Genomic DNA, 15,472 nt, shown 5'->3' with positions numbered 1-15,472 from the left:
ATACCATCAAACCTATCTCATTAGGTTAGACACAAGATGACCAGTACCTGTAAAAAAGAAAACCCGCAACATACCGAGGAATTTTGGCTAAGAGATACGTATCTCCCCTCACCTCACGTGTCACCGGCCATAGGAATAAGTGTTGTATAAATGGAAAATGCAAAAGAAAAGAGAACCCTTAAACCCTACTACTGTCTTCTCTTATTTCTTCCGATACAATAGAATAGAATAGAATAGAATAGCAGGCAAAGCATGGCCATGGCTTTTGCGACCTTCAATCTATCTCCTTCTCTAAGATTTGTTAGCAACAACAAAGGCTTTTTCGATTCTCAATTATCCAACTCTTTTTTATCATCCCATTTGTTCCTTGGGACTTCTTTTTCGGTGCCAACTCTCAGTTTCTCCACCATTCTTCAAACCTCGTGTCGCCCCCACATCAACGCCTCACCATGCTCCTCTACTTCCTTCAGATGCTTTGCCCAGAAATCACCGGTTGATGGCCTCGGCAGTAACGGCGCTTCCGGTAGGATAACAACTGCTCTATTCTTATCTATTACCCATTTCTCCATTTTTCTTGCTTTTAGTTCGAATTTTCGTTTTTATTTACTCAAGGAAAAATTATGGATTATTTCGGTGAATAGCATTTACTTTTGGCCTTCTATTATTAAATTGTGATTTGGTGAGATTTGATGTACTGTTCGCACATGTTTGCATTATTTTACCAATGTGACTGACTACTGGGAAATGAAGAAAAGGGGTTGAATTGAGTAAAATTTCTCAAAATCTTGTTATTTGCCACTGCTACAGAGAGTCTGGTTGTGCTAGTTATTGGTGGAGGAGGAAGAGAACATGCACTTTGCTATGCATTGCAGCGCTCTCCTTCTTGTGATGCCGTCTTCTGTGCACCAGGCAATGCTGGTATTTCCAGCTCTGGGAATGCAACTTGTATTCCTGAGCTTGACATTTCCGATAGCTCAGCTGTAATTTCTTTCTGCCGCAAATGGGGTGTTGGGTTAGTTGTTGTAGGACCAGAGGCTCCCCTTGTTTCAGGTCTTGCCAATGATTTGGTAAAGGTCGGAATTCCAACTTTCGGCCCTTCAGCTGAGGCTGCTGCTTTGGAAGGTTCTAAGAACTTCATGAAAAGCATATGTGACAAATATGGAATTCCTACTGCTAAGGTTTGTTCCATAACACATTCTTGCTAAATTTTAAATTGCTGACATTTTTTCCTCTATTCTTTTGTGAGTACATATTGTTGCTTAGACTTTACATGGTGAACTTGTTTGCTGCTGTATTAATTGCATAGTGTTATCACCTTTAGTTGGGTTGTGCGAGAATAGAAAAGGCCTTATTAAGCTGAGCAAATGTTCTTGATCCTTACCGCATCATAACGTTGTGATTTTTTATCCTGTTTTTTGCTTATGTTTATGTTTAAATTTTTGGTGCAGTATCAAACATTTTCAGATGCATCAGCTGCAAAGCAATATATTAAAGAACAAGGAGCACCTATCGTTATCAAAGCAGATGGCCTGGCTGCTGGAAAAGGAGTTATTGTTGCCATGACACTAGAAGAGGCATATGAGGCTGTTGATTCGATGCTTGTTGAGGGTATTTTTGGTTCTGCTGGTTGCCGTGTCATTGTTGAGGAATTTCTTGAAGGAGAAGAAGCATCATTCTTTGCCTTGGTGGATGGAGAGAATGCCATACCACTGGAATCTGCTCAGGACCATAAACGGGTCGGAGATGGTGATACAGGTCCTAATACTGGTGGGATGGGAGCATATTCTCCTGCACCAGTCTTAACCGAAGAACTTCAATCTTTGGTCATGGAATCCATTATTCTCCCAACAGTGAAGGGTATGTCAGCAGAGGGATGCAAATTTGTTGGTGTCTTATATGCTGGACTAATGATCGAGAAGAAGTCTGGCTTACCTAAACTAATTGAGTACAACGTCCGCTTTGGAGATCCAGAGTGTCAGGTCAGTTACAGGCTATTGGTTAATTTATATGCATGATTTGGTTTTAAAGTTAAGCTTTTAATATTTTTAAACCTTCGACCAGGCATTATAAACACCTTGGAACACTGTCAATTATATGAAATTTGTGTGCTCACGGTATCTGTAACTGCATTCTGTTAACTTAAGGATTCAGTGCAGCCCTTTTTGTTACTTTAAGTGAGAACTTGATTAGCACTTTAGCAGTAAGTTCCTCAATGTAATGCTGGGAGGTTTATTTCTTTATATGTTAGTTCTGCTATCTGTTTGTCCATATTAGGTTAACAATTTCGTGTTATTAACAATGACGTGTGGGTAATTATGTTACCTTGGAATTAAGGAAAAGATAAGACAGGAAACGTGACAAGGGAAAGGCATAAGAATTTGTACTCATCCGCTATGCTATTTATTTGCCTTGCTTCACTTTCTCTTCTCTCATACCTTTGCTTGTTCAGTTCTTCTATGATATTATTGCTGGGATCCATTCCTTGGGATAGTGGTCAGTAGTCTGATGCACTTTAGTGGTGCACATAACAACCATCATGTAGGAAACCAGATTCCTGGGAATCACCGTTGGATAATTTTATGACATGTTCCTTTAAAACCCTAGGAACAACCTGGCAGTTCTAACACCGTATTCCTTTATGTATAACTACTTTGCTTACAAACAATCTTGTTCCAAACTCTCATTTATTACAGTTGTGGAATACATTTTTGAGATTAATTATCTAACTGATAGCTTTGAAGTAATTGGTAGAGTAAAATTTTGGAGTTATCTGAAATTACAGGTTTCAATTAGTCAGTGTTTGTGCATTGGAGTTATTTTGAAGGGCCTGAAAGTCATATGATATGAAATAACTAGTAGTATTTATTTTCTTTTCCTAGTGAACAAGGTTAGAAACAAAATGATGGTTGGAATTTGAAAGTCTCTAGTTTTGCAAACTGACCATGTGACAGAAGGCCTAAAGGATGAAGAAGTTGATATTGGACATTAGATTGCGCTTACATGGCATATGATAAGTATAAGCTTTCCATTAGACTGTTATTATCCTCGGCTAATTTTTACTTATGACATGCATAATATTGTTGGTTGGGCCATAAATTGATCTTAGATTCATAAATTGTTTTGTTGGGTTTTCCATACAGGTTCTGATGATTCGTTTGGAATCTGATCTTGCGAAAGTTCTGCTAGCAGCTTGTAGAGGAGAGCTGAAAGGGGTGTCACTAAACTGGTCCCCTGGGTCTGCCATGGTGGTAGTAATGGCAAGCCAAGGTTACCCTGGCTCCTATGAGAAAGGGACTGTGATTCAGAGCCTCGAAGAAGCTGAAAATGTGGCTCCTTGTGTGAAGATATTCCATGCTGGAACTGCACTTGATTTGGATGGAAATTTCGTTGCCACAGGAGGCCGTGTTCTTGGGGTTACTGCTAAGGGCAGAGATCTTAAAGAAGCACGGGATAGAGCATATGATGCAGTTGAAGAAATCAAGTGGCCTGGAGGATTCTACCGGTGGGATATCGGATGGAGAGCACTTCCTCAGAATGAATTTGCTAGAAATGCCTAGTTATTTCACATTATAATACTCTGGGCTACTTGACATCTTATAATGTTGGATGCTTTATAACTGGCTCTTACACTAACTGAAAATTGAAGTCACCCATGAAACAGAGGTAAAAGAAACTTACTTGTCTGACTCACCTTTATTCTGCATTTCCAGATTATATTTTCTTCATATATATATGGTACTATCCATAGATTTTGTTTAGTTGTAAATTAACAATCTTGTTGTATAGATATATAATAAGAGAGAACATAAAGGATTTGGCAAAAGAGGAATATGTATGTGTGTAAAAACACAAAAACGCAAAGAGAAGCAAATATTAAAGCAGGTCGACATAAATGAAATACCAATATAAGATCTAATAACTCAACAGCTTACTTTTATTTTATTAAAGACGTCAATTTAATCATTCTTCTAAGTTTAGTGCAATAAAGACGGATCAAGTTGTTCTTGATCATATAATTTACTAATATTAGTTCTACGGAATAAAATAATATTTAACCAATGATTTTTCATAAATAATAATTATCGATAATCTAATAAAATATATAAATAATTTTACTAAATTAGATTTTTGTTGTGTTGCCATACACTTAAATTCAAATTTTATGAGTTATTTTTATTTTATTTTTAAAACTAAATTAAATTACTTATGTAACCCTTCAAATATGTGTAAAATTAGAGCCTTCTCGGATTAATATTTTAATAATCTCACCGTCATATTTGATGCTTATTTATAGAGATCGTTTTGTGTAAAAACTTTTGGTCGATAAAAACTTAAGAAAATGTGTAAAACAATTTCAATTTTATATAGGTGTAAGTGGAGACATCCTCTTTATAAATTAAAAGATACTGCAAGATAAATAAAATAGTATTATGAAACAAATGTATTTATATAAAACCAAAATGAGATTTTAATAAAATGACAAAGTTTAAAGATTAAATACTATATTACCTTTAATTCTCATATACTTTTTAGGGTAAACTTTACGCATGGTCATTTTAAAATAGGGATCAGTTTTATTTTGGTCACTTCAATTTCTTTTTTAATTTGGTCACTCTAAATAAGATAATTGCGTGAATTAGTCACCGTAGTTAAATTTTTGTTTTTAAACGGATTACTAATATAGCACGTTAACACATTGAGTGATTAACACGTGATATATTTTGATTACTTTTGATTAAATGTAATTAATATGTCACATCAATAATTCGTTAAAAAATTAATTAGTATTATAAAGTGATTAAATTTAAAAGAAAAATCAAAATAGCACATCATTAGAGTAATATCTCTTTTCAAAATTGACACCAATTGAGTCGATTATAACGGGTTAAAACCAATTGAATAAATGACGAAAATTCAACAAGATAAATTGAATAGTTCAAAAAAAGAAAGAAGTTTAATGAAAGTAGATTGGCAACTGAGATAACAGGTGAGGTCTGTGAAGTTTAAAGAACGCCAATGTTGGAAGCACAGTTAAAAAAAGGTGCGAGAGAAAGAGAAAGAGAGTCACATCATCAATAGAATCTCTAATCTCACTATTTCAGTCAAACCCCATTTTAACTTCTTCTGTCTCTGTCAACTCTTTCCCCCCTTAGCCTCCCTCTTTTTAACTTTTCTTTTCTTTTTATTTTCTTTTCTCTATCAAGCAACCCCTCTTTTATTATTTATTTTCTTTCTGGTTTTAGGGTATGTTGTTGGAGTTTTCCAACGTGAAACTCTCGCAGTTTCCATCCACCTCGAAATAGAACCAAGGGATTGGCATTTTCGGCTTCATATGGCATGACCTTCGTTTCCATTCGTTTCTTCTGCTTCCCTATCTGCCCCAACTATCCTACCCAAGATTTCCACTTTAGTTCTTGCACTGCCTAAAACGTATGATTTTTTTTTAGGTCTAATTTGTTGTAACTTTCTTTTTTTCTTTTTTGTTTTTTAGTCTATTTGCAGTTGTGGGATCTAATTTTTTTTCCTTGAATTTGAGGATACTTGTCCAATTTGAACTATATTTGGGTTTTCAGTGTTGTCAGTTTGTGAAAATTGGTTCATTTTGTCGTTAATTTGAGCTAAATTGGTGTCTATTTCTGCTTGTTTGTGGAAAACGAGTATGAAATTTGCCTCCATTTGATATTAGTTTGAATATTTGCGCTTGTATAGGTTTCTGATCTGCTCAGTTTTGGTAAAAATTGCTTAAAAAGAAAATAGAGAAAATAGAAAAGTGTGTATGCTAGTTTTTGTTCGGTTTTGACGAGTTGAGCTGTTCCTAAAATTTGGATTAGGTTCATTTACGGAAATGATTGAAAGAATGTTGCTTTACTTGGACTGAAGTTTGGTTTGAATAAACAAAACATGTATAGGGTTGAAAAGAGTAATGCACTGAGGAATGGCGCTAAGGGTTCCTGCTCCAAAGGCGGCTGAGATTGCTATAGCGTCCATTGGATGTGGATATGATATCGGTACAGATATTAGGCTCAAATACTGTAAAGTGGATTCTAAAGATCCATGTCTTATTGAGATCGATGAAGATGGAGGACGTGAGATTGTTTTGCCAGGTGGAATTTCAGTACCCAACGTGTCCAAGTCAATAAAATGTGATAAAGGGGAGCGCACACGATTCAGGTCTGATGTTCTCTCCTTCCAACAGGTAATTTTATTCTTTGTCCGACGCTTTCCCATCAATTTATTCAGCTTCTATGTGTTTTTCTTTGCGTACTAACCCATTCAAACTGGAAAACCACTAGATACCTGCGTAGTAGCTGATATAATCTATTTCTATCATCATATTAGTATTTCAATGGTTGTGGCATTAGTCAACTATTGTGGAAGATGTATAGGAAATGGCAGTCATGTTTGCGGTTTGATTCTGTTTTTTCAGTGTTTGTAATGAGAGTCTGCTTTTTGTCATTTCATTTCTTTTATTTTCTCCAGATGTCAGAGCAGTTCAACCAAGAAATATCTTGGACTGGAAAAATACCTTCAGGCCTCTTCAATTCCATGTTTGAATTCTCTGGTTGTTGGCAAAGAGATGCTGCCAATACTAAGACACTTGCTTTTGATGGGGTGTTCATTACCCTCTACTCAGTTGCACTGGAGAAATCTCAAATGGTGCTACGTGATCATGTCAAGAAAGCAGTCCCATCTACATGGGAACCTGCAGCATTAGCAAGGTGAATTTCTACACATTTGATCTTTGATCTCTGGCGCCAGAGTTCTTAAGTAAGACCCTGGCATCTAGTAGTGTTGTTTCCTTCATTTGATAAATTGGGTGTCAGCAATTCAGCCTATGCTTATTCCTCTCCCTTTTCATTGAATTTTTCTATCACATGGAGAATAATGTAATGACCAAGTTCCAAACTTTTTGGTTCCGGTTCAGCTTGTATATGCTTGATGAAAATAAGTAGAATGCTATTATGTTAGTTGGTATAAATCTTCTGATTTCCACGGCCTGCTTTATTTTATGTTCTTTACTTTCTTCTGTATAGTATTTGAGGTCTGCTATATAATTTTGGTGGCATCCCAGGTTTATTGGCACTTATGGCACCCACATTGTTGTTGGTGTGAAGATGGGAGGGAAGGATGTTATTTACATAAAACAGCAGCATTCCTCTACTCTTCAACCTGCTGATATCCAGAAAAGGTTGAAGGATATGGCTGATAAGAGGTTTTTAGATGCCAATGAACATTATGGAACAGTGTCTGAGCAAGTTTTCCAGAGTGACAAGGTTTGCAATAGAACTATCAATAATACACTTCAAATCTGTAGTTGTATATCTTGATGAATCATGCCTATTGTTTTGATGGAATGAACTCAGTATTCTTTTATATCAATTTATGGTTCCCATGAGATACCTTTCAAGCAGGATGTTATTTTGGAAATTGTTATGAATTGTTGCATGTTGGCTCCTAAATTTGTTTTTAGTTCAGAAGGGATATTTCTCTTTCTCTCTTAATATGCTAAGTTATAGTCCAGCATCATATTGGTATTTCATGACTGCTTGTTAGATACCAGTTAAATGGTTATTAGAGAAAGTCTGCTACTGTTTTAAATGTTTAGGGTTTGGACCAGGACTTGGAGTTGAATCTGTTTTTGCTTTGCCACTGTTTGATGAGAATGGTGTTTTTTTGTCTTTTAATTATGTTGGTAATTTTGTTTTTGTTTGATATTACTTTGGCACACTATGCTTTAATTGCTTGCCGTAGGTTAGTAGAGTTATATCTCTTCGCCTGTGTGTTCTGATCTGCTTCCATCTTTAATAGTGGAAGTTATTTTTTTAGTTTGTTATTGGGTTTAATTTTTGTGCCAGTAGTTAATTATTAGTGGACTCATTGGCATTATTTGTGATACTTTTTAAGGTATCTTATCTAATCATTTCTATTTCAGTTTGAAATCAGGGAGCAGCGGCTAAGGTTTGCCCATAACAGTCCATCAAGTTCATATGCACATAAAGAGGTTTGTGTTCTGATTTTCATATAGTGTGGTTGGTGAACGGTTAAAAAGTGTAAAGGTTAATTTTTTCCCCCAATATCGATGATGTTAAAAATTGCAGGATATGATAAGCATTTACAAAAGGAGAGGTGGAAGTGATAATAGAAACCTATCTCATAATGACTGGTTACAAACAGTTCAGTCAGAGCCTGATGTGATTTCAATGTCCTTTATCCCAATTACTTCTCTGTTGAATGGAGTCCCTGGTAGTGGATTTCTGAGCCATGCCATAAATCTGTATTTGCGATGTAAGCAAGATCTATATCTGTTGCACTTTGGTTTTCTACTTTTACATCTATTTTGTTTCTTTCATCAATGGAATACATTTATTTTCTGGAAGGAGTATGTTTCAGATTTTTATTTTTATAAATTCACTAACCATCTTATTATTATGTTATAAGAATCAAAGTCATGAGTTCTGAGCTTATTTTGGTTGAATTTGAATTGTTAAATGACCATAAGTTTTCAGTAAATACAACATTGCATTAATAGGATGTGATCTTAGATCACTTTTATTGTCATGGAATCCTTAACTAGTGGTGCTTGAACCAAGAAGTCAGGTCGCATTTTATTTGATGTTGCCATGAAACAAGATCATTTGTTATTTCCTTCATTTGCCCACTGCTACAAAGTGCAAATGATATTTCTTTCTTTTATAGCAAACAGTCTCTATGCATGTTTCATCCATAAGCTGTTACTCTTACAGATAAACCGCCGATTGAAGAACTCCACCAGTTTTTGGAATTTCAACTTCCAAGACAGTGGGCGCCAGTTTTCAGTGAACTTCCTCTTGGCCCACAACGAAAGCAACAAAGCACTTCATCTTTGCAATTCAGTTTCATGGGGCCCAAGCTTTTTGTGAACACTACTCCGGTAAAGCATTTTCTAACGTTGGAAATATTTTGTTTGATGCATCTGAGTGTTTGACCATGTAGGTTTCGCCCATGTATGTATTGAGTAGTTCTTAAACTTACAAAACATGTTGGTGTGCTGCTGTTGAATTTATAGATGATCACTAGAGTCTCTTCAGCATTGTACGTTTAAAAGGTTATAACATTTTGTAATGAGACAAGATTTATCTATAATTACATACTTATATATAGGATGCTTCAAGGGAACCCCTATCAATGATACTTCATCTTCTTTAGGTATCGTAAAGAGAAATAATTCAACTTTGTTCCATATTGTGGGTGTGATGTTGAGAACTAACATTAATTATTGCATCGTTTAAGCTGTGGCCTTTTTTTGGCAATGTCTTATACCTTGTTCATGTTGAAAGGAAGGAACCACAGCTGATATCTAGTTTCATAACAGGTTGATGTGGGTAAGAGGCCAGTGACTGGCCTCCGACTATATCTAGAAGGTAAAAGGAGTAATCGCTTGGCCATCCACTTGCAGCATCTTTCCTCTCTTCCAAAAATCTTCCAACTTGTAGATGATCCAAATGAGAACTTCAGCCAAATGTCTCGTGATCGTAAATACTATGAGAAAGTTTATTGGAAGAACTACTCTCATGTATGCACTGCTCCTGTCGAGGCTGAAGAGGATCTTTCCATAGTAACTGGAGCACAACTGCAGGTTGAGAATCATGGTTTTAAAAATATTCTCTTTTTACGGCTACGCTTTTCAACTGTCTTGGGAGCTATGTCTCTTAAGCAGCCAGAATGGGATGGATCACCTGGGTTGGCACCTAAGTCAGGACTCATATCGACACTAATCAGTCATCACTTCACAACTGTTCAGAGGCCAGCTCCAAGGCCAGCTGATGTGAATATAAACTCTGCTGTTTATCCTGGAGGCCCACCTGTACCTGTCCAAGTCCCCAAGCTTTTGAAATTCGTCGATACAACAGAGCTGACAAGAGGGCCAGAAGAAACTCCTGGGTATTGGGTTGTTTCGGGGGCAAGATTAGTTGTTGAGAAGGGAAGGATCCGTCTCCGGGTTCAGTATTCTTTATTGACTGCAATATTACCTGATGAAGATGGCTTAGAGGAGCAGTAGCAGATTTTTCTCTCACCTCTTATCACCTTGTTTTTCCTCGCACACCATGTATAAACAATTATGAATACGAAAAAAGAAGAGAATTGAAACATAAGCGGTCACGTTTACAGGGATAGAACTAGAAGGGATGGTTGAAGGTGATACGATGATTGGGTGTGCGTTGAGGATGTTGGCTGTATCATTGTTTTCCTTGCTTGCAATTTGTATCTTATAATGTAATTTTTTTTTTCCTGTTTCTAATATCGGTTCCTCAAGTTGATGTATCTAGTAAGGTGTTACACGGACTCTCGATTCGGGTATATATGTGTTTTTTATGTTTTATCATATATGCATTTTGAATCTTTACATTAGTGTTTGAATATACATTGGATACATGTATAACTGAAAAGTGTTTAGGTTAGGTTACGAGGAATCCTATGATGCATGTCATTCTTGATCTGCATGTAATCTAATATCCTTTTTCACACCACAAACAGCCACTTAATCTGCCTTTGTATGTTTTCCTATTGAAGTATCTTCTTTTAAAAACTAGAACATATGTAATTAATTCATACATTAGACTTTGTAGATATTGTATAACCTTTGTGTAGAAATGTTGAAAATAAAAATAAAAATAGGGGTTTAAATTGGTTAAGATGATAAAAGAAGAAAATACAAAAAATAAAATAAAACAGATTCAAAAATGCAAAAAAATAAATAAATTTAAGAAAATAAAATAAATGCATAAATAAAATATTTTTTTAAGCTTAGCCTTAGTTTTGGTGTACTTCAATCTTGAATCTATCCTTAAAATAGATTTTTCCTTCTAAATAATAAGCTGGTTATATCAACCAAGAACGTCTCGGTCGCCAATTTTTCTTTATGAAGTCAATCCCGGTACGATTTGCAAATAGACTCTTGCCAAATTTCTAACTGCGATACATGTGTTCGCAATATAAGATTTCGACAGCTTTGTGATTTAAAAAGCCCAACTCGAATCAACAGCCTCAACCGCGTGGGTTGTTTAAATCCGATCTCTATCTCCCTTGACAAAATCCAACTGGCTTTTCCCACCTTGACATGCCAATTTGTTCATGGGAATTCGAACACAACACGGCCGATTCGTATCCCCAACTGTAAGCCAAACAACTCCAACCCAACATGTACTTTTTGAATCAAAACTGAATCAATTTTAAATGACAAATTTGTACTATCTCATATACTGGAGAGATAGAAATACTGCGTTGAGAGGTTTTTTTGAGCGGGCTCGTATCTCACGATTGTTTTATTGGAGTAATTTCCGGGCTAAAACTAAAAAATGTTTAGTTAATCATGAAAAAAATCAGGCTTCGAAAATAGATTTGTGAAATTGTCAGTGATGAAAAGGGGAAGGGCCTTGGAAGGTAATTAAACCAAAAGGTTGAAAGTAAAAGAAAAAAAAATTGAAATGGCAAGATATAAGGGCAATTTACCAAAAAAAGCCTTTTTTTTTAAATTACCGAAATGGGCCCGGTATTTTATTATTTACCGAAATGGGCCTTTTCCGGAAAATCGCGTCAATTCAAATAGCGATGTCGGGGACATGCCGAGAAATCGCGTTACGTCGGTAGCGCTTTTGTCGACGTGGCAACAAATCGCCTCGTGGGCGCGATTTGTTGCCACGCCGACAAAGCGTCTTGACGTGGCCGCTGATTTTACCCCGCTTGAACTAATCCCCCATGGTCAAAAAAAACTATAAATACCCTTTTTTTTTTTCACAAACTAATCCTCTCTAAAATTTCCTCTCAATTTCCAGGACCTACTGTAGCAAAAGCGTGTCCACGAGGGCGCGATTTCACAAATTCTTCTCAAATAGCATCCTGCTAGAAGCGATTTTATACTATTTGCTCAGAAACGTCAACTCGAAATTATTTCTTCCAGGACCTATTGTAGCAAAAGTTGTTCACGAGGCCGCGATTTCACAAATTCTTATCAAACAGCATTCTGCTAAAAGCGATTTTATACTATTTGCTCAGAAACGTCAACTCGAAATTATTTCTTCCAGGACCTATTGTAGCAAAAGTTGTTCACGAGGCCGCGATTTCACAAATTCTTATCAAACAGCATTCTGCTAAAAGCGATTTTATACTATTTGCTCAGAAACGTCAACTCGAAATTATTTTTTCAGGACCTACTGTGTAACACCCCTTACCCGTATCCATCGCCGGAATAGGATACGAGGTATTACCAGATTTTACCGATTTTTTTAAAACTCAATATAACCCCTTTATAAATATCTAATCCTCCCTGCAAATTTTAAACCGAGACCAAGCCAACACAACCAATCCATTTCAACATATTTTCAAGATAGATTTATTGTATTCTTAAGATAATCTCATCACATGCCAAAACCAAAATTTGTTAGCCATACCAATGGCTAACCATACATTCATTTCACATTAACATCTACTTTACTAACTTATACATGCCATTGATTTCTAAAATAAAGTTTCTTTATATACCGAGAATTTGAGGTTGATAGTGTGATGCGTCTCCGACCAAATCCGACCTCCGAGCCCTTAACACTACAAAACAGGGGAAAAAGAAACAGGATAAGCACTTTGTGCTTAGTAAGCTCATGTAACAAGAATTATACTTACCTAATATTTTCCATACAATGTAATAAACATTCGTACACCCATTCCATACATTATTCCCCTATCATGCACAAACTCAACATTCAAATTAGTCCAATAATTTCCATGTATCAATAATTTATACCATGATTAATGAGCTCATCAATTCCATGATTTCCATTTCCTTGTTATTTTTCCATATTTATCCCATTGAACTACTTGGAATTTCGATGGATTTTCAGAGGTACACTTTAGTGTACAAATCCGGGTCCGTCAATTCATATTCATGTGCGCACATTTCCATTTCAGAGAGCACACTCCCGCGAACCTCATCCTTACAGCGGGATTACCACCGAGCTAAATCCTCAGAATATAAACTCACGAGTATTGTCGGGATTACCAGTCCAAAGCTAAATCCCACAACGACAATTACTCTAATGAGCTTGGATCTGAATTACTATCCAGATAAATTGCACCCTAATTGGATTACCCGTCGAGGCTAAATCTATTTTCCACATATTCTTCGGGAGGGCTATATCAGAATAGGATCACCCGTCCGGGCTAGATCCTTTTTACCGTCAATTCCTTTTCAGAGATCCATCGAATTTTCCTTTCATTCAACCAAGATTTATTTTCTCTTTTCATCAAGAATATCATTACTTCATCAATTATTATACAATAAACATCCAAATCATATTCACATCAATAACAAACATTTCAAGCATTTAGGAATATAATTCAAGTTACACGAACTTACCTCGACACTTGTTCGTAACCAAAAATCTACTAATCCCGAACTTTTTATTTTCCTCGATCTTGCTTCATATTTGAATTTTTCGGATCTAAATAAATAAATTTAATCATTAATCTAATACTTTTCATGTTCATATGTGACATTCTCTATAATTCCATTATTATTTGTAGTGCATTCAAAGCTGTCTCACTGAGTCACAGTCACTAAATTATTTATATCTTGAGCTACGAAACTCCAAATTAAGATCCGTTAATTTTCCCTGAAACTAGACTCACATATCTTCTTACCATAAAAGTTTCAGAATTTTTGGTTTATCAAATAAGTACATTTTATTCTTTAAAGTTTCCCCTGTTTCACTGTTCAACAGTTCCGAACTCTCTTCACTAAAAATTAATTATCTAATAGTACATAATTTGGATGATGTTTCCATTTGTTTATTCTGAAAATATACTCATTAAGGATTCTAACCATATAAATTTTAACTCATAATCATTTTTGTACAATTTTTAATGATTTTCCAAAGTCAGAACAGGGGAACCCGAATTCATTCTGACCTTGTCTCACAAAATCTATTATATCTCATGATTTAAAATTCCATTGCTTACACCTTTTCTTTTATAAGAAACTAGACTCAATAAGATTTAATTTCATATTTTATTCATCCTCTAATTCGATCTCTACAATTTTTGGTGATTTTTCAAAGTTAGAGTACTGCTGCTGTCCAAAACTGTTTTAGTGTATGATGTTAATTACCATTTTTCCCTAAACTTTCAATAAATGATAATTTTATCCCTGCTCAATTAACCTCTCAATTGAGCTGATTTTTCTCAATTAACACTTTATCCCATCAGTTTAGACTACTTTATAACCTTTGTAAATCAGAATTTCAGCACTAGACTTTGATTCCAAACATTTTCACAATTAGGTCCTACAAATCAATTTCTATTGAAATTACCTAATAAAATCATCTCACAAACAAATTAAAGCTTCAATTTCATCCTATTTCATCATAAAATTCCAGCACATATTCATAGAAACTTTAAAATTCATTCATAAAATAAAAAACTAATGAATTTAGTAATAGAACCTAGTTGTAAAAGTCTTAGAAATGCAAAAATTACAAGAAAAAGGCAAGGATTAACTCACTTGGTGCAAAAATTATGAAAAACCAGCTTGAAGAAACCCTTAGGACGTTTTTGGCTAATCGGAATGCAGAAAAATAAAGAGGAATCTAGATAATTCCACTTTAGTCCTATCTTTTAAAGCAAATTTTGCAATATTCCAATTTTACCCTTAATTCTTCAATTCTCCTGATTTTTCTCAGCGTATGCCGCCCAAAATATCTCCTTTTGGGGTTATTTTCAATTTATGTCCCTCTTCATTTAACAATTGAGCTATTTAATCCTTCTAGTAACTTTTACACCTTTTTCAATTTAGTCCTTTTCACTTAATTGACTACCCAAACATTAAAATTTTCTAACGAAATTTTTATACCATATTACTAATATTTCATAATTATTTATAAAATTATTTTTGACTCGGTTTTACGAGATCAAAGTCTCGATACCTTATTTTTACCCAATTTCTTCAATAATTTCTTTTTCTAACTAACCACTAAATCGGTAAAATTTTTCTATCGATATTTTCATACGATTTTCCTATCATATCAATATTCATGCAAAAATATTAAAATAAATTTATCTTTAAATCAGATTTGTGGTTACGAAACCACTATTCCGATAACTTTGAATTTGGGCCATTACTTACTGTAGTAAAAGCGCGTAAACGTGGGCGTGACTTATTTGTTTACTTTTTTCTACAAAACCCTAAAAACCTTAAACCTTAAAATCCAAAAACCTAATGTGGGAAAAACGGGCAAATCGCGTCCCCGTAACGCTACGTCAGAATCGCGCCACGTCGCCAAAAGTGTTGACGTGGACGCGATTTTCCGCATCGCCCCGACATCGCGTTGACGTGGACGCGATTTTCTGAAAAATGGCTCATTCCGGTAAATAATAAAATACCGGGCCCATTTCGGTAAATTTATAAAAAATTAAGCTTTTATTGGTAAATTGGCCAAGATAT

The 15,472-nt window shown here is 35.3% G+C and overlaps 2 protein-coding genes and 1 long non-coding RNA gene across 3 annotated transcripts; 2 read left to right on the top strand and 1 right to left on the bottom strand.

The window, feature by feature from the left end:
* Positions 1-3,690, top strand: LOC105763035 (phosphoribosylamine--glycine ligase). The gene is made up of 4 exons (XM_012581061.2): positions 1-523; positions 808-1,178; positions 1,449-1,979; positions 3,141-3,690. The coding sequence occupies exons 1-4, from the start codon at positions 253-255 to the stop codon at positions 3,555-3,557; spliced, it is 1,590 nt and encodes a 529-aa protein (XP_012436515.1). The 5' UTR covers positions 1-252; the 3' UTR covers positions 3,558-3,690.
* A 1,442-nt stretch (positions 3,691-5,132) lies between these two features.
* LOC105763033 (MACPF domain-containing protein At4g24290) lies at positions 5,133-10,389 on the top strand. Its single transcript, XM_012581060.2, has 8 exons — positions 5,133-5,430; positions 5,910-6,196; positions 6,481-6,719; positions 7,073-7,274; positions 7,934-8,002; positions 8,100-8,286; positions 8,745-8,911; positions 9,353-10,389. Exons 2-8 carry the CDS (start codon positions 5,936-5,938, stop codon positions 10,037-10,039), a joined length of 1,812 nt encoding a protein of 603 aa, XP_012436514.1. The 5' UTR covers positions 5,133-5,430; positions 5,910-5,935; the 3' UTR covers positions 10,040-10,389.
* Positions 10,390-12,354: 1,965 nt separating this feature from the next.
* On the bottom strand, positions 12,355-14,604 carry LOC128035303 (uncharacterized). The gene is made up of 2 exons (XR_008191667.1): positions 14,534-14,604; positions 12,355-12,582 (listed from the first exon to the last, which is right to left on the bottom strand). It is a non-coding gene; the product is annotated as an uncharacterized LOC128035303 (long non-coding RNA).
* Between the last annotated feature and the right edge of the window lie 868 nt (positions 14,605-15,472).

The sequence above is a fragment of the Gossypium raimondii genome, chromosome 12 (assembly GCF_025698545.1).
Source record: "Gossypium raimondii isolate GPD5lz chromosome 12, ASM2569854v1, whole genome shotgun sequence".
Lineage (NCBI taxonomy): Eukaryota > Viridiplantae > Streptophyta > Magnoliopsida > Malvales > Malvaceae > Gossypium > Gossypium raimondii.
This window is presented reverse-complemented; position numbering and strand designations above follow the sequence as displayed.